The sequence below is a fragment of the Polypterus senegalus genome, chromosome 10 (assembly GCF_016835505.1).
Source record: "Polypterus senegalus isolate Bchr_013 chromosome 10, ASM1683550v1, whole genome shotgun sequence".
Lineage (NCBI taxonomy): Eukaryota > Metazoa > Chordata > Cladistia > Polypteriformes > Polypteridae > Polypterus > Polypterus senegalus.
In genome coordinates, this window is record NC_053163.1 from 142,123,050 (window position 1) to 142,148,056 (window position 25,007).

The following is a 25,007-nucleotide window of genomic DNA, read 5'->3' on the forward strand; positions in this document are numbered from 1 at the left end:
GAACAGATCGATCCCCACCCTTGAGAGAGAGCAAGCCAAACGGTGTAAAATTTAAGGCTTGTAAAAATACCTAAATCAACAAATTCTCTGTGCTTTATAAAATCATTTCAAAATATTACTGATTAGATCCTGCCATGTTTTGAAAAAAGTCTGCACAGATCCTCTAACTGAGTATTTGATTTTTTCCAATTTTAAATAATATAACACATCAGTTTCCCACTGACTTAAAAGAGGAGAGTTTGGGTTCTTCCAGTTTATCAGAATGAGTCTGCGTGCCAACAGTGTAGTGAATGCAATCACAATTTGTTTGTCTTTCTCCACTTTAAGACCCTCTGGAAGAACCCCAAACACAGCTGTTAATGGGTTAGGAGGGATTGTGAGTCCAAGACTGTCTGAGAGGTAATTAAAAATTTTTGTCCAGAATAATGTTAATTTGGAGCAGGCCCAGAACATGTGACCCAGTGAGGATGGGACTCAATTGCAACGTTCGCAGGTTGGATCATGCCCTGGGAACATTTTGGAGAGTTTTAGTCGAGACAGATGTGCTCGATATATAATTTTGAGCTGTATAATTGTATGCTTTGCACATATGGAGCTCGAGTGAATTCTCTGCATTGCTACTTTCCACTCCTTTTCTGATATATTAATTGAGAGGTCATTTTCCCAGTGTCCTCTTGGATCTTTGAAAGGAAGGGATTGTAAAAGGATTTTATATATTGTAGAGATGGAGTCTAACTCCTTGAAATTGAGCAATAATTTTTCCAGCGTGGATGGGGGTGCAAGATGAGGAAAATCTGGAAGGTTCTGTTTAACAAAGTTCCTGATTTGAAGATAGAGAAAGAAATTTGTAGCTGGAATGTTAAATTTGGAATGTAATTGTTCATAGGATGCAAAGACGTTGTCTATATAAAGATCTCTAAGCAAGTTAATTCCAAATTTTTTCCAGATATTAAAAACTGCATATGTTTGTGAGGGTTGAAAGAGGTGGTTCTTTTGCAGGGGTGCCACAGAAAGAAGCTTCTCCGTCTTAAAATGCTGCGTTGTTCTTATATGTGAGTAGACGTTTCTTGTGGGGAGGGCTTCTGTTCTCTTTCTCCGATGTAGAATCATCATCCTCAACTGAGGTCACCTCTGATATGGCACGTCTTTATGTGAAAACAGCAGTGTCAGATCTTCGGGAGCATGAATGCGACTGAGAAAATAAAACTGAATTAAAAAAAAATGCTAACCTTTACAAGTACCATAAATTTACACTGGCTGTTACAGACTCAAATCAAATGTATGTTTTTATTGTATAATAGTAAACATAAGAGCAGCTCACTATTCAAAACGTTTATTTTGTGACATGGGAAGGCTCGAACCCTCAATCTTTTTGAATAGGAGTTAGCAGCTCTTACCGCTGTACTACCAAAGAAGTTGTGACAACGAAGGACACTAACCCGATTTCTTTTTCTTTGGTTATAGTATAGAATAAAGGTGCACTTGTTCTGTCATATTTGTACCTTTTATGAAAGTGCTTATTTGATATTTGGACTTCAGTCTTCACACATTATACTGTTCATGTCAAAATTTTGTCGTTAGTACATGAAAAAAGTTTGTCTTTTAGGTATGTGTTCAACATTTCTGTCATACTACACTTACATAGATCTTTGTAGATACGGAGCACACATGAAATGCATGTGTTAGAAATAACGATATATTTTTTAGCCTATACAGCTCTAGGTACGACCTCTCTCACAGATAATCAAGGCTTGAGCTGGGAGAGCGATTTTTGCTGTTTCTGCAGCGATGGGGGGAGGGGGGGTGAGATAGCAGGATGCCTGCTGCTTGGGCTTATTAACACGTTTACAACACAAAAGACACTGATGAAGAGGTGCAAACAGATTTAAGGTGGGCCGGGTTTATGAGTTTTTTTGTAGGCTTTGGTAATTCTAGTGTTAATGGCTTCTGAACACTGGCAGTTGACAGTGTCGAGTCCGCTACAATTCCTAAATCCTTCTCATAAGATGCATTTTTGATTTTTGGACCTACCAGTGTATATTCAAACCATATGTTTTTAATTCCTATGTGTAATTCTTTACATTTACTTACATTAAATTCCATCTGCACAAGCCTATAAGTTGTCCAAGTCCAAGTAATAATCCAACAGCTTCTAGATTATCTGAAATTCCACAAAGCTTGGCATCATCTGCAAACTTAACCCTGTTATTTAAATTCCGATCCAAATTTTTTATACTGTGATGCGTGCACCTGAGAGAAGATCAAAGGCTTCAAGGAAACCAACTTTATTCCAAACAAAATAGGAACAGTCAGGGTATTTAATTAATTAATTTAATTCAAACGGGAGCTACCACTTCAATGCATACACACACAGCAAACAAGCAGTGACGGGGACAGGGTTAGAATGTTTCCTGCATCAACTATCAGGCAACAGACATGTTCCGTGGAGAGGAACTTGCAGTTGTCTTGATGGCATGTCAAACCTGTGGTTGCCTCAGCGACAGACAAGCAACCCTTGACAGTTGCGTCAACCACGTTTTGGCATGCAGCACAGTTGGGGAGGGTCTCAGAATAGCTCATAAATCTCACAATATATATATTAAAGTTAGCAGCGGCCCTAGCACTGACCCCACTCTGGGACACCACTCTTCACATCAGCCAATTCTGATAAGGGTCCTCATACCATAACATTCTGCATCCTGTGTCAGTTGCTACAAATGAAAGATTAAGCTGGCTTCTTGCTTTCAACTGTGTTTGAAAATCTGTGATATTTCTAGCAATGTAAATGCTAAACTAAATTACATTTCCTTGTAATTACATTACACTTGTTGATTTCCCAGGTTGACGGTATTTTTAAGAGCAGCATAGTAAGCAAGCTATATGAAACGTGCTCAGTTTCGGGCTTCAGGTAATTAAACTTGTTTTATATATTTAATGTGTATTAAATATTTGTATAAGCCTGAGTTTGTAAATGACTGTAAATAGCTTGGCATGTTACATTTACATTTTTTATGACAGTTGATAACATGCTGCCTGAAAGAGCTGGAGCTGTACAAAGGGTTAACATGTATTAAGAGTTCATTCAGTCTCTGCCCTTTTTTTTTCTTTTTCCATTATTCCGAAATAAAACAGACATCAGACAGGCAAGCTTCTCTTCTGTTTGTGAAGTCCAAAACATCCACAATCCTCATTGCTACATTATATGCTTTGCACTTCTGTATGAGCATTCATTGGTTGTCTCTTGCATACAGAACCATCCCATATGACAAAGACAAAATCAAATCAAAACAAGTCGCAAACTGTCTCCAAGTCACTAAGATTATGTAAATGAAAGCTACGACTGGGAAAGTCGTCTAATGCTATACAGGCCGAACTGTGGTTCATTTTGTGCTTTTTTTATGTCACCCACTGTCTCAAGAACTGCAAATAGGATATGTTGTTTGAGCACAAAGCCTTGTATTACATAATTATGATTGAGGAAAATGGATTTAGAATTCTTTAAAACCCATACAATAATTCAATTAGATTCATTCAGAATTACAATAAGAGTTCTGGATCCATCGAGGTAATAATGACTTTGTTATATTAATTAAAATTTTGGTTTAATTTTCTTCCTCAGTGTGTTACATTAACATTAGAGTGTTCTAGGGAGTTAGTACAAATGTGCATGATATAGACATTATGAACTTATTTAACACTATTGGCCAGAGTCATGTCCCGATGCAAGCATGCCATGATGATACAGATCTCCCCCAGTAAAAAAAAACAAAAAAAAAAACAGCTCTGCTGATTGATGATTTAATTAGCACAGCTTTGTGCATCACTGCTCTCCTTTTAGGTGTGGAAACTGCTTCAGCCTGAGCTGAGGAGGATGACAGTATGCATGAGCTGACCATGGCTGACCCATCATGCCAGGCTGGTGTATGTACCCTCATCTAAATACATGCACACTACTAATGCATATAAATCTCATTATCTTAAAATACAGATATGGTGGTGTGCATATTTATTAAAGTCAAATACAGTAACTCATGAATGGCGCATTTCTTGTTCCATCTATCAAATCTGAATATTGATCTCTTAATTATCTTGCAGGTCTGACATAAATGGAAAAACTATTGTGGATATGCTCTGTTCCTTTAATCCAGTGATTGCAAACACACTAGACAGCATAATATTTGAAGTTTTCAAAAATGGAACATTCAACTTTACATACATGGGCCCTTACATTCTTGAAGCCTACAGCATAATTATAAACGGTGAGTGTCTCCTGTGAGCCAGTTTGTACAAAACATTTTAACTACTTGAACATTCAGATCACATAGGCACTCAACATATCTGTCAGTGATTTATTCAGAAAGAAGGATTACCTTTTCAGTTGCATATCATCTTTAATATACCAATCTTGTAAATTTTATTTTTTGTGTTTGGATGTGAACGTGACAGGACCACTGCATTTTCAAACAGTTCTTGCCTTTATGTATGAGGGCTTAAAGCTTCAGACACTACACTTTTCTCAAAAATGAGTGGCCTTTGTTTCTTACATCCCCATCCATCTATCCAAAAAAAAAGTAAACTTCAAACAAAAAAATTGAATGCTGTTTAGTATTCTTTTGCCATTAAACAGTGATTATCCATGCATGGTGTCTATCAGCTAAGGTTACTGAAAATTTGTTTGGTTTGTTACACTTTTATACATTGTGCTTTATAAAGCTTTTTATTGCCCTTGTTAGCTTTGTTTGTTTTACCCTACACATATGTTTGCTGAATTCCCAAGTTTTACATTTTTTCCGCTATACATTTTAATACAAGCTTGCTATGAAAAATTCAATCAGCTAATTAATTGCTCAGTTTTTAATAAAATGTATTTCCCCATGGGCGTCATGGTGGCACAGTGGGTAGTGCTGCTGTCTCGCAGTAAGGAGACCCAGGTTCTCTTCCTGGGTTCTCCCTGTGTCTGCGTGGGTTTTCTCTGGGTGCTCCGGTTTCCTCCCACAGTCCAAAGACATGCAGGTTAGGTGCACTGGCAATCCTAAATTGTCCCTAGTGTGTTTATGTGTGTGTGCCCTGCGGTGGGCTGGAGCCCTGCCCAGGGCTTGTTACCTGTCTTGTGCCCTGTGTTGGCCTGTAGTTAGGATATAGCGGGTTGGATAATGGATGGATGGGTGTATTTGCCCATCTACAGGTCAGAACACCCTCTACTACAACAGATATAGTTTAAATAAATTAGTTAAATAAAGCACAAAATACACTTTCCCATCAGGAATTAATAAAGTATATAAAAAAAATTATAATAATATTCAGTCAATAACACTGTACACTATAACAACAGTATTGGGAGTAATACCAGATGGGATAGCATTGTGTTATGGAAAAAAAAATAGAGATAACTTATAAAACACTATTTGCACAAAGGTTGATTCTGCTCTGCTAGAAAAATTTAAATCCATCTTCTATATGTGTGTGAGAAAACAAAATTCAATATTATCTCAAAACTGCAAAAATATTATTCTCATTTTGAGAATTTTTTATTTAGAATTGGCAAGAATTCATTAATGTTATTTTAAATCAAATATGCTTTGCCTGTGCTGAGCATTTACATTTCATTTGTTTTATTTATATAAAGAAGTACTTTAGATGGGGCTCTCTTGTCATATAGTGATCTTTGCATTAGATGAGGGTTGAGTGTATTATCTTTGGAACATATTATTACATTTGCTTTTTTGAACAGATGGTGTTTTGCTAATGTGTTTTAATATTTAAATAAAATAAAATCTAACAAAACAAACACAATAAATGCTGTCACAAAAATGACCAAAAGACATTGAGGAGGTTTGGGGCAGCCACCCATATAATTTTCTCCAGGCTGCAAAACTGATGCAAAAGAACAGACATGTTCACATAACTGAGCCCAAAAAAGAACTGATTCACTAGAAACAAGATGGTGTCTTTAAAGGCCAGTGTGGGAAGTGATGTCATCAGGACCGGAACCGGAAGTGCCGTCGTTAGCTGCCCCAGAACCGGGCGGGATTTCCCTAGAATGGTCTGCAAGGAATCGAGAGAGAGAATTAGTGCACTTCGCCACCCCCTGGTCTGGCGTGGAATTACATCTACTCAGGCCCTTTAGTTTACCCCTTAACACATGTGCGTGACAATGCTTTATAGACAACAGCAAGAGGGTAAACTCTGTTTCATTTAATAATTTTAGAGTTTACACATTCTTGCCATTCTTGCCAGGGTCTGTGCATAGATGCTGGGTACTTCAGTTTCCTTCCATATTCCAAATACATCCAGATTTGCTTGACTATTAACTATAAATTGAAATCACTGAGAAGTCTTCCCCGTGATAACTGACGTACAGGCCAGAGATGGTTGGTGGCTTGTGCCCAGTATTGTTTAGATTGGCTCAAGTTGAATGTGGCTCAGAAAGTGGATTAAGTAGGTTATAAAAAGGGATAGATGGAAATATCCATTTTGATTCCCAACTTGTACTGCCTTCAATGTGGAATTTTATTTTCTTTCTTTTATTTACATGCTTCTTACAAAGGTACTGCATTTCCTTCCATAGTATATCCGTATGTTGATAGGTTGTTTGACAAATTTAATCTGGCAGAGGGCAAGCACCTGTAATGTATGACATCCCACTGGGGGACAACCCCTGCCTTGAGACTCTTGCCGCTAGCACTGGCTCTCGCTTCTTACATCAATGCAATGAGATAAGAAAAAACAGGAAAAGGTAGTACGGTTGGAGTGTACTATCAATATGTCATGGAATTGTTCTAAATTAACAATTGATGTGCTTTTTTGACTTTATGACAATTAAGCTGATTACTTCTGTATGATTATCCCATTTGGGTCCATAGAACTGACTTCAAGTAAAACGGCAGCCACAGTCACAGTTGCAGTTGCAGATACAACCAAAGGCTCATCTACAGCACAACTGACAACAGCAGCAACTATTCAGCCCAGTGACAAACTCTTTGGACTTGAATTCACCATCATCAACCGAAACTTCACAGAAGATCTGAACAATCCATACTCTGCAGATTATCAAATGATGGTTACTAATATCACATCACAGGTAAAATGTAGTTTTGGTGAAAATAAGCAGTAATGCCTGAAGGAGCTACATTTAACACTATTCAGTAACATAATTTAAGCTGTTTAGGTAATTTGAACAATTTTGACAAGCATAGGCCATCCAGCATTACTCCTAAACACCCAGCTGTTTAGGAGTAAAGCATGGTTTTTGAGGTGTTGGCCCTGCCGCTACAACTTCCCAATGAAATTCTTGAAACTGTATCGCATGAACAATAACATAAATACAAACCTTTGTGAAAGTTGATATTTCTTTTTGATTGATACACAGTTTTGTGCTGGTCTCCATCGCCATTGTTTATATTGAATCACATACTGTATGCTGAATTTAGCCTTCACTGTAAGTAGGGTCAAGCCTAAACAAAATGCAAATTTCATTTCCATTAGCTCCACTCTTTTGGTGTAATAATGTGGTTTTGGTTTTGTGGCCCTCCTCCATTACAATCCTATTTCTTCATGGAACTTTCTTAAAGTCCTTTAAATCTTGATTTTAAGTTGTATTAACAGCAATGTTGTCTCATGCATTTTGCTGCAATTCATTTTTCAGTCATAATCCCCCTTTCCCGTATGAAATTTTTGAAACTCCATTTGCCCTACATGTTATTGAACTTTACTATTCATGCAAAACTATTCAAAGCAAATCAGCTATTTTGGAATACTTTGTAGTATTTGGCTTGCCTCCATTAGAAGGCCCCTCACAGGTACAATTTTTAAATGCCATGTAGCCAAAATTTAAGTTGGACCTAAAATACAAAATTTCTTGAAAACTGCTTTTTGCCATTTTTGTGTGATTGGTAAACAGACAAAAACAAATGACGAGATCTGCAGCTGAACAATTCAAAACACAAGCAGGGGATATTACAACTGTCTTTATACAGGTAACAGCTCTTCTCTGCACTTCACATAGTACTCCAGATATGATCTCACAAGTGAGTCATGTGGCTACATAGAGAGGTGTTATATAACCTTGCATCCTATCAGCCTTACAACTTCTCAATAATGGAATGTCAACGATAAATGGAATGTATTTTTTGCTTAAGTTTTGGATGCCTCCTCATAAGCTAAGATGTGTACTGAGTGAATATATATATATATAAACTGCTCAAAAAAATTAAAGGAACACTGGGTAATGTCATAGGGACGAAAGGATGTCACATCATTTGATGGAAATAAAAATGATCAACCTACTGAGGGCTGAATTCATAGACACCCCGAAAATCAAAGTGAAAAAATGATGCAGCAGGCTAGTCCATTTTGCCGAAATTTCATTGCAGCAGCTTCAAATCATACTCAGTGGTTTGTATGGCCCCCACGTGTTTGTATGCAACATCGGGGCATGTTACTAATGAGATGACGGATGGTGTCCTGAGGATCTCCTGTTCCTCCTTGCCCAAAGGAGCAGATACCAGTCAGACCTGCTGATGGATTAAGGACCTTCTATGGCCCTGTCCAGCTCTCCTAGAGTAAATGCCTGTCTCCTGGAATCTCCACCATGCCCTTAAGCCTGTGCTGGGAGACACAGCAAACCTTCTGGCAATGGCACACATTGATGTGCCATCCTGGAGAAGTTGGACTACCTGTGCAACCTCTGTAGGGTCCAGGTATGTCCTCATGCTACCAGTAGTGACACTGACCATAGCCAAATGCAAAACTAGGGAAAAAACAGAAAAGATGAAGAGGGGAAAAAATGTCAGTGGCCGCCAGCTGTTAAACCTTTCCTGTTTTGGGGGTTGTCTCATTGTTGCCCCTCTAGTGCATCTGTTGTTAATTTCACCAAAGCAGCTGAAACTGATTAACAACCTCCTCTGCTACTTAACTGATGAGATCATTATCCTAAAAGTTTCATTGACTTGATGCTATACTCTGATTAAAAAGTGTTCCTTTAATTTTTACACACACACATACACAAACACATTATATAGAGGCATATATAGTTTTTCACAATATAGTTTCTATTGGTCTTTAACTAGAAGCATATTTTTCTCCTACAAGTAAATTAGCAGTATCGTCTTTATAAGTGATCTGTGTTCTGATGCTCTCCCCTTTACAGCTGAGTAATATATACAGAGGAAGCTCCTTGGGCAGCAGCTTCAGATACTGCCAAGTGACAGGCTTAAGGTAAGGATTCAGATGAATTTTCTTCTTGATTAGAGCCTTGTGAAGATTAGCAGTCTCAGTTACAAGCTTCAGTAACATAACTACAAATAATACAACTACAAGGAATCAAATCAATTATGATGACAAGATACAAGATATGCAAAATCCTTCTTTTGATTGGGTTTCTGGCACCCCAGCTCAGGCTGATGGAAATCATAAAGCATGGGGAAGACTCTCCATACTTCTAAATGACCATCATCCCCTAAAACCATTAAATGGAGTCCCAGTGCTTACAATGGCTTGTATCCTATTGCTATCCATCACCCCACTAGCAGTGATATACAACCCCAATTCCAATGAGGCTGGGACGTTGTGTAAAACATAAATAAAAACAGAATACAATGATTTGCAAATCCTTTTCAACCTATTTTCAATTGAATACACTACAAAGACAAGATATCGAATGTTCAAACTGATAAACTTTATTGTTGTTTTGCAAATCTTCACTCATTTTGAATTTGATACCTGCAACACGTTCCAAAAAAGCTGGGACAGGGGCATGTTTACCACCGTGTTATATCACCTTTCCTTTTAACAACACTCAATAAGCGTTTGGGAACTGAGGACACTAATTGTTAAAGCTGTGTAGGTGGAATTATTTCCCATTCTTGCTTGATGTACAACTTCAGTTGCTCAACAGTCCGGGGTCTCCGTTGTCGTATTTTGCACTTCATAATGCGCCACACATTTTCAATGGGAGACAGGTCTGGACTGCAGGCAGGCCAGTCTAGTACCTGCACTCTTTTACTACGGAGCCACGCAGTTGTAATGTGACTTCGCATTGTCCTGCTAAAATAAGCAGGGACGTCCCTGAAAAAGACGTCGCTTGGATGGCAGCATATGTTGCTCCAAAACCTGTATGTACCTTTCAGCGTTAATGGTGCCTTCACAGATGTGCAAGTTACCCATGCCATGTGCACTAACACACCCCCATACCATCACAGATTCTGGCTTTTGAACTTTGTGCTGGTAACAATCCGGATGGTCCTTTTCCTCTTTGGCCCGGAGGACAAGACGTCTATGATGTCCAAAAACAATTTGAAATATGGACTCGTCAGACCACAGCACACTTTTCCACTTTGCGTCAGACCATTTCAGATGAGCTCAGGCCCAGAGAAGCCGGCGGCGTTTCTGGGTGTTGTTGATATATGGCTTTCGCTTTGCATGGTAGAGTTTTAACTTGCACTTGTAGATGTAGCAACGAACTGTGTTAACTGACAATGGTTTTCTGAAGTATTCCTGAACCCACGTGGTAATATCCTTTACAGAATGATGTCGGTTTTTAATGTAGTGCCACCTGAGGGATCGAAGGTCACGGGCATCCAGTGTTGGTATTCGGACTGAATCTTTTGATGATATTATGGACAGTAGATGATGAAATCCCTAGATTCCTTGCAATTGTACATTGAGAAACATTGTTCTTAAACTGCTGGACTATTTGCCCATGCAGTTGTTCACAAAGTGGCGAACCTCGCCCCATCCTTGCTTGTGAACGACTGAGCCTTTTGGGGATGCTCCTTTTATACCCAATCATGACAAACACCTGTGTTCAATTAACCTGTTCACCTGTGGAATGTTCAAAAAAGGTGTTTTTTGAACATTCCTCAAGTTTCCCAGTCTTTTGCTGCCCCTGTCCCAGCTTTTTTGGAACATGTTGCAGGCAATAAATTCAAAATGAGTGAAGATTTGCAAAATAACAGTAAAGTTTATCAGTTTGAACATTTCGATATCTTGTCTTTGTAGTGTATTCAATTGAATATAGGTTGAAAAGGATTTGCAAATCATTGCATTCTGTTTTTATTTACGTTTTAAACAGCATCACAACTTCATTGGAATTGGGGTTGTACAGGCCTCAGCACCAACTGCAGTGATAGCTTTCTATTAATGACCTTATCCAAAATCATTCCTTTCCCTCAAGGGTACTGACTAAAATGTGCCTTTGGGCAATTTCTTTACTTTTCTGGGACACTTTATCTATCACATCAGCAAATATATATATGCAAAAACATATATATATATTGTAAAAAGGCGCTATATAGGCGCCGGACCCGACACAGATGGACACAGAGACACGTATAACAGGTACAAGACCTTTATTTTTCTTCACCCGTGGTATCGTCTTCCCGTGACCCACAGGCAATACACAGTCCCACAAACCACCAGTCCAACTCACAGCAAGACCACCTTCCTTCCTTTACCACCACTCCTTCTCAAGCTTTGTCTCCTTCCTCCCAACTCTGGCTCCTTGCGTGGTGATGGCTGGCCCTTTTTATAATCCACCCGGAAGTGTTTCAGGTGCTTGACCACCTGGTCCTAATTGCACCTCTTGGTGGGGCGGAAGATTCATCCAGCCAGGCTGCTGAGTCCATGCAGCTTCCCCTAGCGGCCATCCGAGCCCCCAACCAGTCTGTGGAGGACTCCATCTCCCATAGAGCCCTGCGGGTGGTTGGGGAATCACCGTCAGCCATGAAGGCTGCCACCAAGCGTCCCGAGGGAGGTACTGGAGTGCCCATGGTGGCTCCCCCGGAATATAACCAGCAGGGTCGGCCCTGCCAGGCATGGGACCCAGCTGTCCGTCACAATATAAAAAAAAAGATTTTTAAGTGACACGATTTTATTCAAAAATCCACTAAGAAGTAAAAATATTTTTCTTGTACTAAGATTTTGTTATTCATGCGTGAATAAAAATAAAATCGTGGGGTGCCCATAAAATAATTTACTTAATTAAATATAAATGCATAAATTCGTTACAGTGAACTTTCTAACCACATTAACAATGGAAAGAAAATAACACATTATATAAAAGTTGATTAAAGAATGTAGGATTATGGTTATAATTGGACACATTTTCTAATTGTAAGACTTATTTTTTTAATCATTTATGGGATCTTAGTACAAGAAAAAAAAAGTTTTTACTTTTTAGTGCATTTTTGAATAAAGTCATGTCACTTAAAAAATCTTATATACCGTGTATACTGTATGAGGTCTGGCAGATAAGTAATGAGACTGGTTTTTTATTTACCAAAGTTTTTATTTTTTTCAAACATCAATGTTATCCCCTTCAAAGTAGTTCCCTTGGGCAGCTACACACCGATGGAGACGTTGTTCCCACTGTTGGTAGCGCTGGAAGTCTTCAACCGGTATGGTCTTCAGCATGTCCGTTACACTCTTTTGGATGTTTTCTAAAGTCCCAAATTGACGTCCTTTGAGGACATTTTTCAGTTTAGGAAAAAGGAAAAAGTCACACGGACTGAGGTCAGGTGAATAAGGGGGCCGGGGAACCACAGGAATGCCTTTTGAAGTCAAAAATTCTGTTATGGAGAGGGCAGTTTTTCGGCACCATTTTGGCACAGACCTTTCGCATGTGCAAATGTTCAGTCAAAATTTGATGAACGGTAAATCTGTTCAAATTTACTTGTTCACTCAACATTCTTAATGTTAAATGACGGTCTGATCTCTGATCATAAGAGTGTTCACACGCTCGATGTTTTCATTGGTTTTCGAAGTTGAAGTCCTCCCTGAACGGTGTTCATCTTCAACGTGTTTTCTGCCTTCCAAAAATGATTTGTGCCAGTGAAAAACTTGAGCCCGGGATAAAGAATGTTCCCCATAGGCCTGGGGAAACCTGCTTCATCCTAACTACAGGGTCACGGGGGTCTGCTGGAGCCAATCCCAGCCAACACAGGGCGCAAGGCAGGTAACAAACCCCGGGCAGGGCGCCAGCCCACTGCAGGGCACACACACACCCACACACCAAGCACACACTAGGGACAATTTAGAATCGCCAATGCACCTAACCCTCATGTCTTTGGACTGTGGGAGGAAACCCACGCAGACACGGGGACAACATGCAAACTTCACGCAGGGAGGACCCGGGAAGTGAACCCAGGTCTCCTAACTGCGAGGCGGCAGTATATATATTTAGCCATCCTAATGTCACAAAGTCATTGGCATGTTACAAAAACCTTGACTTGGGCGGGAAAGTGATTCAACAGAAGTGATTTTAGCGAGAGAGTGGAATTGAACCTACGATCTTAAAGTGAAAGATATATTAATTTGTGCTCACTTCTCATTTCAGAAAAACCTAACCATGGTGAAACCTTACGTGTGTGAAGTACTGGAAAAGTGCACTTGTCTATTAGAGAATTGAACCTTCAGTCTTTCTTAGAAAAGCCCAACACTTTATCTACTGAGCCAATATCACCAAATCACTGGAAAGATTATTTTGGCAAATTTCTATATATAGCTGACAAAGTGCCATTTCTTTTTCTATTTATAGGCTAGGCTCAGTGAAAGTGAGCTGCAACTGTTTCTTTGCATCAAAAGACTCTGTCACCTCTTCAGCTGTTCAAACAGTTTTTTCACTTGGGACCAATGGGACACAGCTGCTGGGTGGAATTTACAAGATAAATCCAATAAGCCTACAAGTGCAAGGTAAGCTGGTGTAAATAAAGTAAGCACACCCTAGGACTGCAAGCACTTCCACTGGATTATTTTATCAAAAGAAAAATGCTGATACTCAGTGAAAACACATTGGATATGTTAAGGATATTATAGGAAGTACCTATATAGTGCACCAATGATTTGGAGAACCAATAGGCACAGTGAACAGTAAAACAGAGCAGCGAGAATACCTGCATATTTCTGCATAACTTGTTATTTCCTTCTATGTCTGATTGAACTACAAGTTAACAAATGATGTACAGGAAGGTTCTAAACATTAGGAATGTGGTAGGGCTATACTTGCTTTATTTGGCATAATGTTTAATGCAAAATTAATTATTTCCATCCATCCATCCATCCTCTTCCGCTTATCCGAAGTCGGTCGCGGGGGCAGAAGCTTAAACAGAGAGGCCCAGACTTCCCTCTCCCCAGCCACTTCTTCCAGCTCTTCCGGGAGAATCCCAAGGCGTTCCCAGGCCAGCCGGGAGACATAGTCTCTCCAGCGTGTCCTGGGTCTTCCCCGGGGCCTCCTCCCGGTTGGACGTGCCCGGAACATCTCACCAGGGAGGCGTCCAGGAGGCATCCTGATCAGATGCCCGAGCCACCTCATCTGACTCCTCTCGATAGGGGGAGCAGCGGCTCTACTCTGAGCCCCTCCCGGATGACTGAGCTTCTCACCCTATCTTTAAGGGAAATGCAGACACCCTGCGGAGGAAACTCGTTTCAGCCGCTTGTATTCGCGATCTCGTTCTTTTGGTCACTACCCATAGCTCATGACCATAGGTGAGGGTAGGAGCGTAGATCGACTGGTAAATTGAGAGCTTTGCCTTATGGCTCAGCTCCTTTTTCACCACGACAGACCGATGCAGAGCCCGCATCACTGCAGATGCCGCACCGATCCACCTGTCGATCTCACGCTCCATTCTTCCCTCACTCGTGAACAAGACCCCGAGATACTTGAACTCCTCCACTTGGGGCAGGATCTCTCCCCCAACCCTGAGAGGGCACTCCACCCTTTTCCGGCTGAGGACTATGGTATCGGATTTGGAGGTGCTGATTCTCATCCCAGCCGCTTCACACTCAGCTGCAAACCGATCCAGAGAGAGCTGAAGATCACGGCCTGATGAAGCAAACAGGACAACATCATCTGCAAAAAGCAGTGACCCAATCCTGAGTCCACCAAACCGGACCCCTTCAACACCCTGGCTGCGCCTAGAAATTCTGTCCATAAAAGTTATGAACAGAATCGGTGACAAATTGCAGCCCTGGCGGAGTCCAACTCTCACTGGAAACGGGCTCGACTTACTTCCGGCAATGCGGACCAGGCATTCATCAGGGGGTCTGGTACCCCATACTCCCGGAGCACCCCCCACAGGATTCCCAGAGGGACACGGTCGAATGCCTTTTCCAAGTCCACAAAACACATGTAGACTGGTTGGGCAAACTCCCATGCACCCTCCAGGACTCTGCTAAGAGTGAAGAGCTGGTCCACTGTTCCGCGACCAGGACGAAAACCACACTGTTCCTCCTGAATCTGAGGTTCGACTATCCGACGGAGCCTTCTATCCAGAACCCCCGAATAGACTTTTCCAGGGAGGCTGAGGAGTGTGATCCCTCTGTAGTTGGAACACACCCTCTGGTCCCTCTTTTTAAAGAGGGGGACCACCACCCCAGTCTGCCAATCCAGAGGCACTGTCCCCGATGTCCATGCGATGTTGCAGAGACTTGTCAACCAAGACAGTCCTACAACATCCAGAGCCTTAAGGAACTCCGGGCACATCTCATCCACCCCCGGGGCCCTGCCACCAAGGAGTTTTTTGACCACCTCGGTGACTTCAGTACCAGAGATGGGAGAGCCCACCTCAGAGTCCCCAGGCTCTGCTTCCTCATTGAAAGGCATGTTAGTGGGATTGAGGAGGTCTTCGAAATACTCCTCCCACCGACCCATTGGGACACGCAAACCCCTCCACCACGATAAGGTGACGGTTCAAGGAGGGGAAAATTATTAATTATTTAATTAATTAATTTTCATGCTGTTCTGGTGTCTTCCACCATTCCATTTTTCCACAAGTACTGCCATTTTGTTCTAGTCTGCATGGGTAATGCCAAATTATTTCTGGAAAAAATACCTTGTTGCTCATCATGTGGTATGTGACCTATAATGTCATGACATTGCCAATTAAAACAAAAGTGGTATGCATTACTTTGTGACAGTTATCATTAACTATTATACCATATTCTGTACCACATTTTCATGGTGACATGCTCACTTCTAATTCACATTACAATTTTGATCTGAAGATTAAGCAATGGGTGAGATGCTCTGGTCGACAAAAGTTAATGGCAGAAAGTTGTTAGTTGCAACAAGGAGGGCTTGGGGTAATTCTGATTAGTTTGGTCAATAGGTGCAGAAAGGGAATTGCTGAACAGAAGGGGTTCTGGTTAAGTATATTACAACACGGTTTTATAGACGATCACATAGTTTAGAATGCATTTCAAAGTAAAAAGAGAATTGATATAAACAAAAGGGTTTTCACAGTTTGGGTAAAATATTTATTTTGATATCTGCTCTCCCAAGGTTGTTAATCTGTAACATTAATAGGTTTATGAGGTGTTTACACAGGACTACAGCCTGACTGCCCTAGTATATCAAATTCTCAATTTAAAAAAATAAGGGAAGGTCTGGAAAGTTGTAACCCTTCGGGTTCTAAAGTCATTAATGTGACTTTTGCAATGAGGGTGTCTTTAAAATGTGGCAAACAAGGACAAACAAGATTAAGAGATGGAATTTTTAAAAAGTTTGCATAATTGTTTTCTAAATAAAATGCTTGAAGCACCTACCATGGACTGAGTTTTAGACAATAGTATGCGCGGCCTGTACAGTGATACAACACAAGCCAAGTTCATTGCAGTTAAACACTTTCTACCTGGGTCTTGTTGCATGCAACACCCAGCAAAAAGCAGATAAAAGTGTTTCTGCCAATGGGTCTTACTACTGGACATGGCCTCTTTTTACAATCTCCTGTAAAAAGTTTAGGAGCAGGTATGGCTACCAAACCTCAACAGCAAATTTCTACTGTGCAAACCAAGGTTAGTATCATAAAGAAAAACTTCAAAGGTGATAACAATGATTAACCAAAAAAAAAAAAAAAATTCCAAAACTGAAATAACAAAATTAACAAAATTGAGATGAAAACTATCCATCCATCCATTATCCAACCTGCTATATCCTAACTACAGGGTCACGGGGGTCTGCTGGAGCCAATCCCAGCCAACACAGGGTGCAAGGCAGGAAACAAACCCCGGGCAGGGTGCCAGCTATTCGCAGGAGATAAAAACTAAAACCATATGATATTGTTACTGTGTCTGAAAACATCTGAAGTAAAATAATAAATTATCAAAACAAAAAAAATAAAGTTTAAAACACGGCCTGACTTATGCTATTTTAATTTTGGTGCCTCTGTAGCCCTGTGTCTACAAGGCTATGTGACATGCAGTACTTGGGAAAATTTTCTACATCTCTCAGCCCCAAAATGAAAATGACATGTGCTTTATGAGTAAATGTTATAGTAGAATTGTAGAAAAGTGAATTGTGAAATTAATATAGAAGTATTCCTTTTCTTTATGTTTTTACAGTACTAAGCTACTGCGGCCATTTGTTGTTTGCTTTATTCCAGTAAATATGGATTGATACTGTGCATTTCAAAGTGCAGTTTGCTTATCAAAAATTATTTAAAAAATGCAAGCATCTTCTAAAACTGTTCATGTTTAGTATCTGGTTTTGTATTTGTTTGCATTTAACAGGACACGGTTATATGCTTCTACTAACATAAAGAAAAATTATTTCCAAAACAATTACATCTACAGTTCTGTCTGAATGTGACACAAAACTTAATCCATAATATGTCTTTATTCGTATAATTTAAATAAAACTCAAATATGTTTGTAAAATAAAAGTTAAAGTAAAACTAAAAACACAGCATTAAGACTGAAACTAAACCAGATTTCCATGTAAGAGCAGAAATAATATAACAATGAAAACTGGTGTAAAAAGCAAAATGACAGGTATAATAACTTTGGTGCAGATCTGACTTTGCTCATAAGCTGTTCTACCTCCACTTCCAGTGCAGTACACAGTGGCCATTTTTCTTCATTATCCTCAATCCCATCATCTACACAGGGCAGTGTTAGATTTTCACATAATAAATTGGGCCACAACAGCAGATAGTGTTGAGTACAGCTCTTTCTGACATAAGATAAGCCCTTTGTCTAATGTCTGGACCATCTTTCTGTTCTGGGCTAGTGCTTAGTGCTGTTGGTATTATTTCAACAGCCATGATGCAGACCGACCACTCAAGCAATATGTCCAGCTTTATAAACTAACATTCTCTGAGACAATGAAAATATGGTATAATCAAAGAACTCAAAAGTTTAGATGCAATAAAGGAACTGTCTTACAGTGAATCAACAATTCTCTTAATATGTTTTTTACCCAAAAAATGACAGGGGTCATTATTGTTACAGGTTGCTACAACCTGACTTGAGAGAGTTGGTCACAAGAAGTCAAAGCTGTTGACTTGATGTCCCACTATAAGGAGAACTGCTTTGTTTCCTTTGTCAAACATCAACAGCTGTCTGTACTCGACACATTACTACTACAACTACAATCTTTTATTTTTTTTTATGAAGTGTACAGTAATATCAGCATGACCCAGCTGCTTTGTGGTAAATCTAAAATATGCAAACATCTGTTCTCTATTGATTTTCAGATAAAGAAACGCCTGCTACTGCCTCCAGGCTGCCTCAGTGGGCCATCTTCACAATCATCGTTTCTACACTCTTTGTTTCTGTGTTGTTGATGTGTTCTCTTTTTGTGGTAAGTTACAGCTAAAGCAGATATTTTAATGTTCAATGTTCAGTGGCTCATCCCAAGAGACACTTTTAGTGCCGCATTTCGAACTTTTTAATAACTTAAACAATATATTAGTTTGGCAGTAAGGTTTATTAGCTAAAATAAAAAAACTAAAGTATAGGAGTGCCATAACAGTCAACAGTGAGTTAACAGTGGTTTAGAAACATCTCGGTATTTGACTTATGTCTTTTTAGTCACATATTGAAAACATCAGCATTCAGTGTTGTTAACTTTTAATAAGTAAAATCAACAAACCAGTAATAGTACGGTAAATAATTCATGATGTTTACACATAATTTGGAATTAATAGGAAACTAAAAAAAACTCCACGGTGGATTAATAAAGATTTAAAAAAGAAGTTGCAAAAGAAAAAACTGCTTTATAAGGCATAAAAGACTAATGACTGCAAAGTGAATTGTAGAGCGTATGAGAACATGAGGGCAACCATTAAGAAGGATATCAGGTAGGCTTAAGACAGTTGGAGAGGAATATAGCAGATAAGGCGAAAGAAGACCCCAAGAGATTCTTTCAGTATTTTAGTAGTAAAAGAACAGTCAAGGAGGAGGTCAAGTGCATCAGGAATAGTAAAGAGGAATTAAAAGATACAGACAGTGAAATAGCAGATGCCCTAAACTTACATTTTTCTGAGGTGTTTACAAGTGAGCAAGTGGAGGTAAACGCGACTACTAAGGAGGTACTGAGGGATTTGGAAATTGTAGAGGGAGAAGTGCTGCTCAAATTAAATAAGCTGAAATCCAACAAATCACCAGGACCAGATAATATTTATCCTTGGGTTCTTAAGGAGGCTCGTGAGTACAGATATAAACCCTTGATGCATATGTTTAGGAAGTCACTACACACTGGAGAGATTCCAAAGGACTGGAAAATAGCAAATGTCATCCCATTATATAAAAAGGGTGACAGGGCAGATCCAAGCAACTATAGGCCAGTAAACTTAACATGCATCATAGGAAAATTAATGGAAGGAATTATTAAGGATAAGATTGATAATACATGGCAAGGACAGGAGTTGTGGGGTCAGAAGAGGGAGGTCGTGCTTTACTAACATGCAGGAATTCTATGAGGAGGCAAAAAAAGGATACGATCAAAGTAGAGCTTATGATATTATTTATCTGGACTTTCAGAAAGCATTTGATAAGGTGCCACATGAGAGGGTGGGCATCAAGTTAAACGAAGTGGGAGTTCAGGGTGATGTTTTTAGATGGGTGCAGAATTGGCTCAGACACAGGAAGCAGAGGGTGATGGTGCGAGGAACCTCATCAGAAATGTTAAGAGTGGTGCTCCACAGGGGTCAGTGCTAGGGCTGCTGCTATTTTTAATACATATAAATGATTTAGATAGGAATATAAGTAACAAGCTGGTTAAGTTTGCAGATGATACCATAATAGGTGGATTAGCAGATAATTTGGAATCTATCATTACAGAAGGACTTGGATAGCATACAGGCTTGGGTAGATTTGTGGCAGATGAAATTTAATGTCAGTAAATGTAAAGTATTACACATAGGAAGTAAAAATGTTAGGTTTGTATACACAATGGGCGGTCAGAAAATCGAGAGTACACCTTATGAGAAGGATTTAGGAGTCATAGTGGACTCTAAGCTATCAATTTCCCGACAGTGTTCAGAAGCCATTAAGAAGGCTAACAGAATGTCAGGTTATATAACACAATCTGTGGAGTACAAGTCCAAGGAGGTTATGCTCAACCTTTATAATGCACTGGTGAGACCTCATCTTGAGTACTGGGTGCAGTTTTGGTCTCCACGCTACGAAAAGGACATAGCAGCACTAGAAAAGGTCCAGAGAAGAGCGACTAGGCTGATTCCAGAGCTACAGGGGATGAGTTACGAGGAAAGATTAAAAGAGCTGAGCCTTTACAGTTTAAGCAAAAGAAGATTACAAGGTGACATGATTGAAGTGTTTAAAATTATGAATGGAATTAGTACAGTGGATCAGACTGTTATTTTAAAATGAGTTAATCGAGAAGAAGGGGACACAGTTGGAAGCTTGTTAAGGGTAAATTTCGCACAAACATTAGGAAGTTTTTCTTTACACAAAGAATGATAGACACTTGGAATAAGCGACCAAGTAGTGTGGTAGACAGTAAGACGTTAGGGACTTTCAAAACTCGACTTGATGTTTTCTTGAAAGAAATAAGTGGATAGGACTGGTGAGCTTTGTTGGGCTGAATGGCCTGTTCTCATCTAGAGTGTTCTAATGTTCAAATGTTCTAATAATAGACTGTTTCAGTCTGTAGGCCCAGTGCACAAGAGATAACATACAACAAAAATGTCACAACTGGGCATCTATTCACCCATTTCCCAATAGAGGTTTGTAGTGAGCTACAGTCTGTCCTATCCATCAGGTAGAAAGTATGAACCATTCTTAGATAGAACATCAATCCATCACAGGGCATCTCACAGATTATGTGTGTCCTAATTAACTATAATCTAATATTGAAGCAAGTGAGGTGTGCAGATGAATTGTACTGCTAGGAACTGAACCAGGCACACAACCTGATAGCCTTCACCAAAGCACCTTCTCAAGCCAAACCATCAAATGCTTAGCATGCCTTATATTGCTGTTCCATCACACACCACAGTAATGCAAATCTGGTATTGGTCATTTCTATACATACCTGAGTATTTATTTTTAACCCACTTATCGAATTCAGGGTTACGAGGTGTGGTAACCGATGCAGACTGCATTTAGAGGAAGTTAGAAACTAACTCTGAACTGGATGGTACACAACATACATACAATCACATTTATTCATACTGGGCCAATTTAGAGTCAGCAATAGGTGCCAATCTAAATGCTACTCTCAACTGACAACCAGTCTACAAAAGACTTCCATGTTTGGCAGATACAATGCCCATTTTAAAAGTAACTTATTTGTCTAGTTTGTAAAACGGCTGCTGTAAAAGGATACTGTTTAACTGTACAACTGATCATTTCAGTCTGTCTCTTGGTTCTTTAATTTTTTTCCCCAATTTTAATAGATTTCCTCTAACATCAAAATATGCCTAAATGTATTATCTAAACTTGATACACAACTATGGACAAGAGAAAAGAAGATTGAAAATTGTATGTTACTCCTCCTGATGTGAAAGAAGTCCAAAAAACTGAATTTCTCACTGTAGCAATGCCAGATAGATGCCAAATAGATGGCTAGAATACTGCAAATTATTTAACGAAGATCTAAGTATATAAAGACAGAAGATGAGGAATTACTGCAAAATCTGAAATTCCATGATGACATGCCAGCAAATATCACAAGAGAAGCAGCAGTGAACACACCGAAAAAGGGATATCACCAGGGGTAGACAACATCACAGTGGAGTTAATAAAAACAGGGGAGTCATAATGATTGATATAATGTGGGCAATTGGCCAACAGATGAGGCAAACACGAAAAGAATGGACATGTTCAGTAATAATACCACTGGCAAAATGAGGTGACCCAAGAAAATGGACAAATTATAGAACTATAAACCTCATATGCTGCATAGGCAAAGTGTTCCTCAGGGTTATACTAGGGAGACTAAAACCAAAATTGGAGGAATTACTAGCTGAAGATCTTGTACACCTTCATAGATTTCAAGAAGGCATTTGACAGTATCTGGCAAGTGGCACTATGGGACATAATGCGGTACTTTTGATATCCTAGCAAAATTGTGGAAATCATCAAAACTCCCTACAAGCATGCAGAAATTCAACGAAGATAAATAGGAGCTAACTGAACAGTTTTAAAATACAGTTTGACTTGGACAAAGATGCCCATTATCTCCATTGTTGTTCAATAACTTTCTTTAATTCATCATGACAGAAATCTAACAAATCTAACAAGTGATACTGGGACAACTGAAAAAATAACAGCATAAGGTTTGCAGGTGACATTGATTTAATAGCAGCAGATGAGCAAAACCTATACAAAATGACTATGGTAATTGAGGCAGTGGTCAAAAAATATGAGTCGGATATAACTTTGAGCAAGACAAAGTGCATGACATTAGCAAAGACACAAGAGAAACTGCAGATCATGGTGAAAGGAAGTAAGCTAGAAGCAGTTCAGTAGTTTAAAAACCCTGGGGGCTACATCACCAGTGATGCCAAATGTGATGTAAATAAAATGGCAAGACTAGCACTGGCAATCATAACAAAACTGGTAAGGTTTCTAAGACGATATTGGATTTGAAACCAAAAAGAGGTTAATAAAAATATTCCCAGATGCCTACATGGATATTAAGAAAGTAGAAGAAATATGATTCAACACATTCGAAATACAGGCTTACAGGTGAACACTAAATATCTCATATAAACAACTTGTGATAACTGAGGATGTCTGGAAAGTTATGAACATACAAGCAGGCACATGCAAAACTGACAGACTATGGTCATGTGTGCTGGATGGAGGGGTCATGGTTGCCAAGAATGGATCTGGAAGGGACAATGGAAGGTAAACGGAGCAGGAGTCAATCATGAGCTAAGTGGACAGACAACATCAGAGATTGGACAAAAAAGCCAATACAGGAGGTGGAAAGGTTGGTAAACAACAGGACAGAGTGGAAAAGAATCAGTGCAACATTGGTGGATGAGCCTCTACAGTAAAAAGATTTTGAGGCAGAAAAAGAAGAACCAGTGCTAGAAGCTGAACCACCATGAACACATGGCTTTACCTAAATTGACAATAAAATTGATCCCCAACTGTGAATCATCACTGTGCATTATACTCGTCATTTTTTGAAGTGTCAACACACATTAGAACAACCTCGAGGAGAAAAGGCCATTCAGCCCAACAAAGCACACTCGTTCTCTCCACTTAATTCTTCCAAAATAACATGAAGTCTTGTTTTGTATGTTGTACTATGCTCCTTTTAAACCAGTTAAAGCCGTTGTATCAAATATGTATTTAATTGACTGTCACTAACAAAATTTTCTTAATGTTATATTGTTCTTTACTTGTGTTTCAGATCTGTAAGAACAGGAGGCACGCACGAAGAAACTCTTACAATATGAAGGCACCTCCTCATAAACTGTTATACACTCACCTAAGTTAAGAATGGTGAAGGGAACCTACAAAGAGAAAAACCACTTTGATTCTGCCCAATGAATTAAAAGAAGTTTAAAAATGATTACATTTAATCTGAAATTGCTGCCATAAATGATGGACTTAATCAACAACGGCATTAAAAGTATCCTTTTTATGTTATTTTCCTTTTTGTGTAATAATTCCAGTAGATAGATAAACTAATATATTTACAATTATGCAAAGCCAGCTTTTAAATAAAGTGTTAATACATAAAATGTGAATGTCTTTAGTCAAATGTTACAGAAAAATAAAATTCACTTTCAACACCTGCTGTTGCAAATTAAAAAAAAAGAAAAAAGAAAGGAATAAAAAAATTAAAATCTTGATTTTGTATATTATCTTTACAGGTGCACTCACGCAGTGTAACACTTTATAGTTGTAAATTAACCAAACTAAAATTTCTGTGGAAGAAAGCTCGATTATAAGATAATATATTAACTTCATAGGGACACCTAAATTTCTGTAATTATGGAACGGTGGCACTAATTACTGCATGGCACCACCATACCATATTCTGATCAGCATGAATGAACACTGTGAACATTCATGTTTTTTGTACTATATTGTTAGGATTATAACTGTTTTATTAATCAAATAAAATGATGTATCTTCTTGATATGGGTTATTAAGTTTATTTCTTATTGGACAGGATCTGAGCACTACATAGAGTTAGAAATACGGCATCAGTAAAACACTATACTTCATATAAAATGTACATATTGATAGCACAGGCTTTAAATATTCACTCTGGTAAATAACATTTTCTGTTGCTGAAATAGATAAGCACTTCTATTTTGATTTCTGTTGGACTGAAATTATTCAGCAGTCATGACACCAAATCTTGACTAAACAGTTACTCAAAGTATGTATAAGCATGCTCTTAAGTCTAATAAAGCCATTTGACAATAAAGAAACTGACAGATAGCAGAGAAAATAGGATTTAGTGCACTGTTGTCTAATACTTTTTAAATAATTATTTTGAAGTTACTTTGCAAAGCTTTTGGTGTTGCGGTGGATGCCTGGCTTCAAGTTCTGGTCCTCACCCCCAGGCTGCCAGGAGGAGCCCCACCGACAGCGCGGGCAGGCCCCGAATTCCAGTAGGGCCTTATGGAATTTGTAGTCTTTATACACAGCCTTGCTGGATACCTTGGGGGCCACCGGGAGTCGCTGTAGGGGGGCTCGTGGGCTCTTATGTGCCCTATAACCCGGGAGTACGTCACAGTCACGTGACAGGAAGGAACAACGTGCTCCCGGGTTGAAGAAAAGGACTGTTTACCCTGACCCAG

At 39.2% G+C, this 25,007-nt stretch overlaps 1 protein-coding gene across 1 annotated transcript; it reads left to right on the forward strand.

Moving 5' to 3' along the window:
* Positions 1–4,216: 4,216 nt before the first annotated feature.
* LOC120538263 lies at positions 4,217–23,769 on the forward strand. Its single transcript, XM_039767721.1, has 6 exons — positions 4,217–4,259; positions 6,864–7,081; positions 9,149–9,216; positions 13,535–13,689; positions 18,468–18,574; positions 23,603–23,769. The coding sequence occupies exons 1-6, from the start codon at positions 4,217–4,219 to the stop codon at positions 23,687–23,689; spliced, it is 678 nt and encodes a 225-aa protein (XP_039623655.1). The 3' UTR covers positions 23,690–23,769.
* The last annotated feature ends 1,238 nt before the right edge of the window (positions 23,770–25,007 follow it).

What these genes read in the sequence shown, in the direction of transcription:
- LOC120538263 (XM_039767721.1), top strand. Translation starts at nt 4,217, where the DNA reads ATGGGCCCTTACATTCTTGAAGCCTACAGCATAATTATAAACG. An exon ending in TGCCAAGTGACAGGCTTAAG is followed by an intron (nt 9,217 to 13,534) that starts GTAAGGATTCAG and finishes TTCTATTTATAG; the next exon opens with GCTAGGCTCAGTGAAAGTGA. An exon ending in TGATGTGTTCTCTTTTTGTG is followed by an intron (nt 18,575 to 23,602) that starts GTAAGTTACAGC and finishes CTTGTGTTTCAG; the next exon opens with ATCTGTAAGAACAGGAGGCA.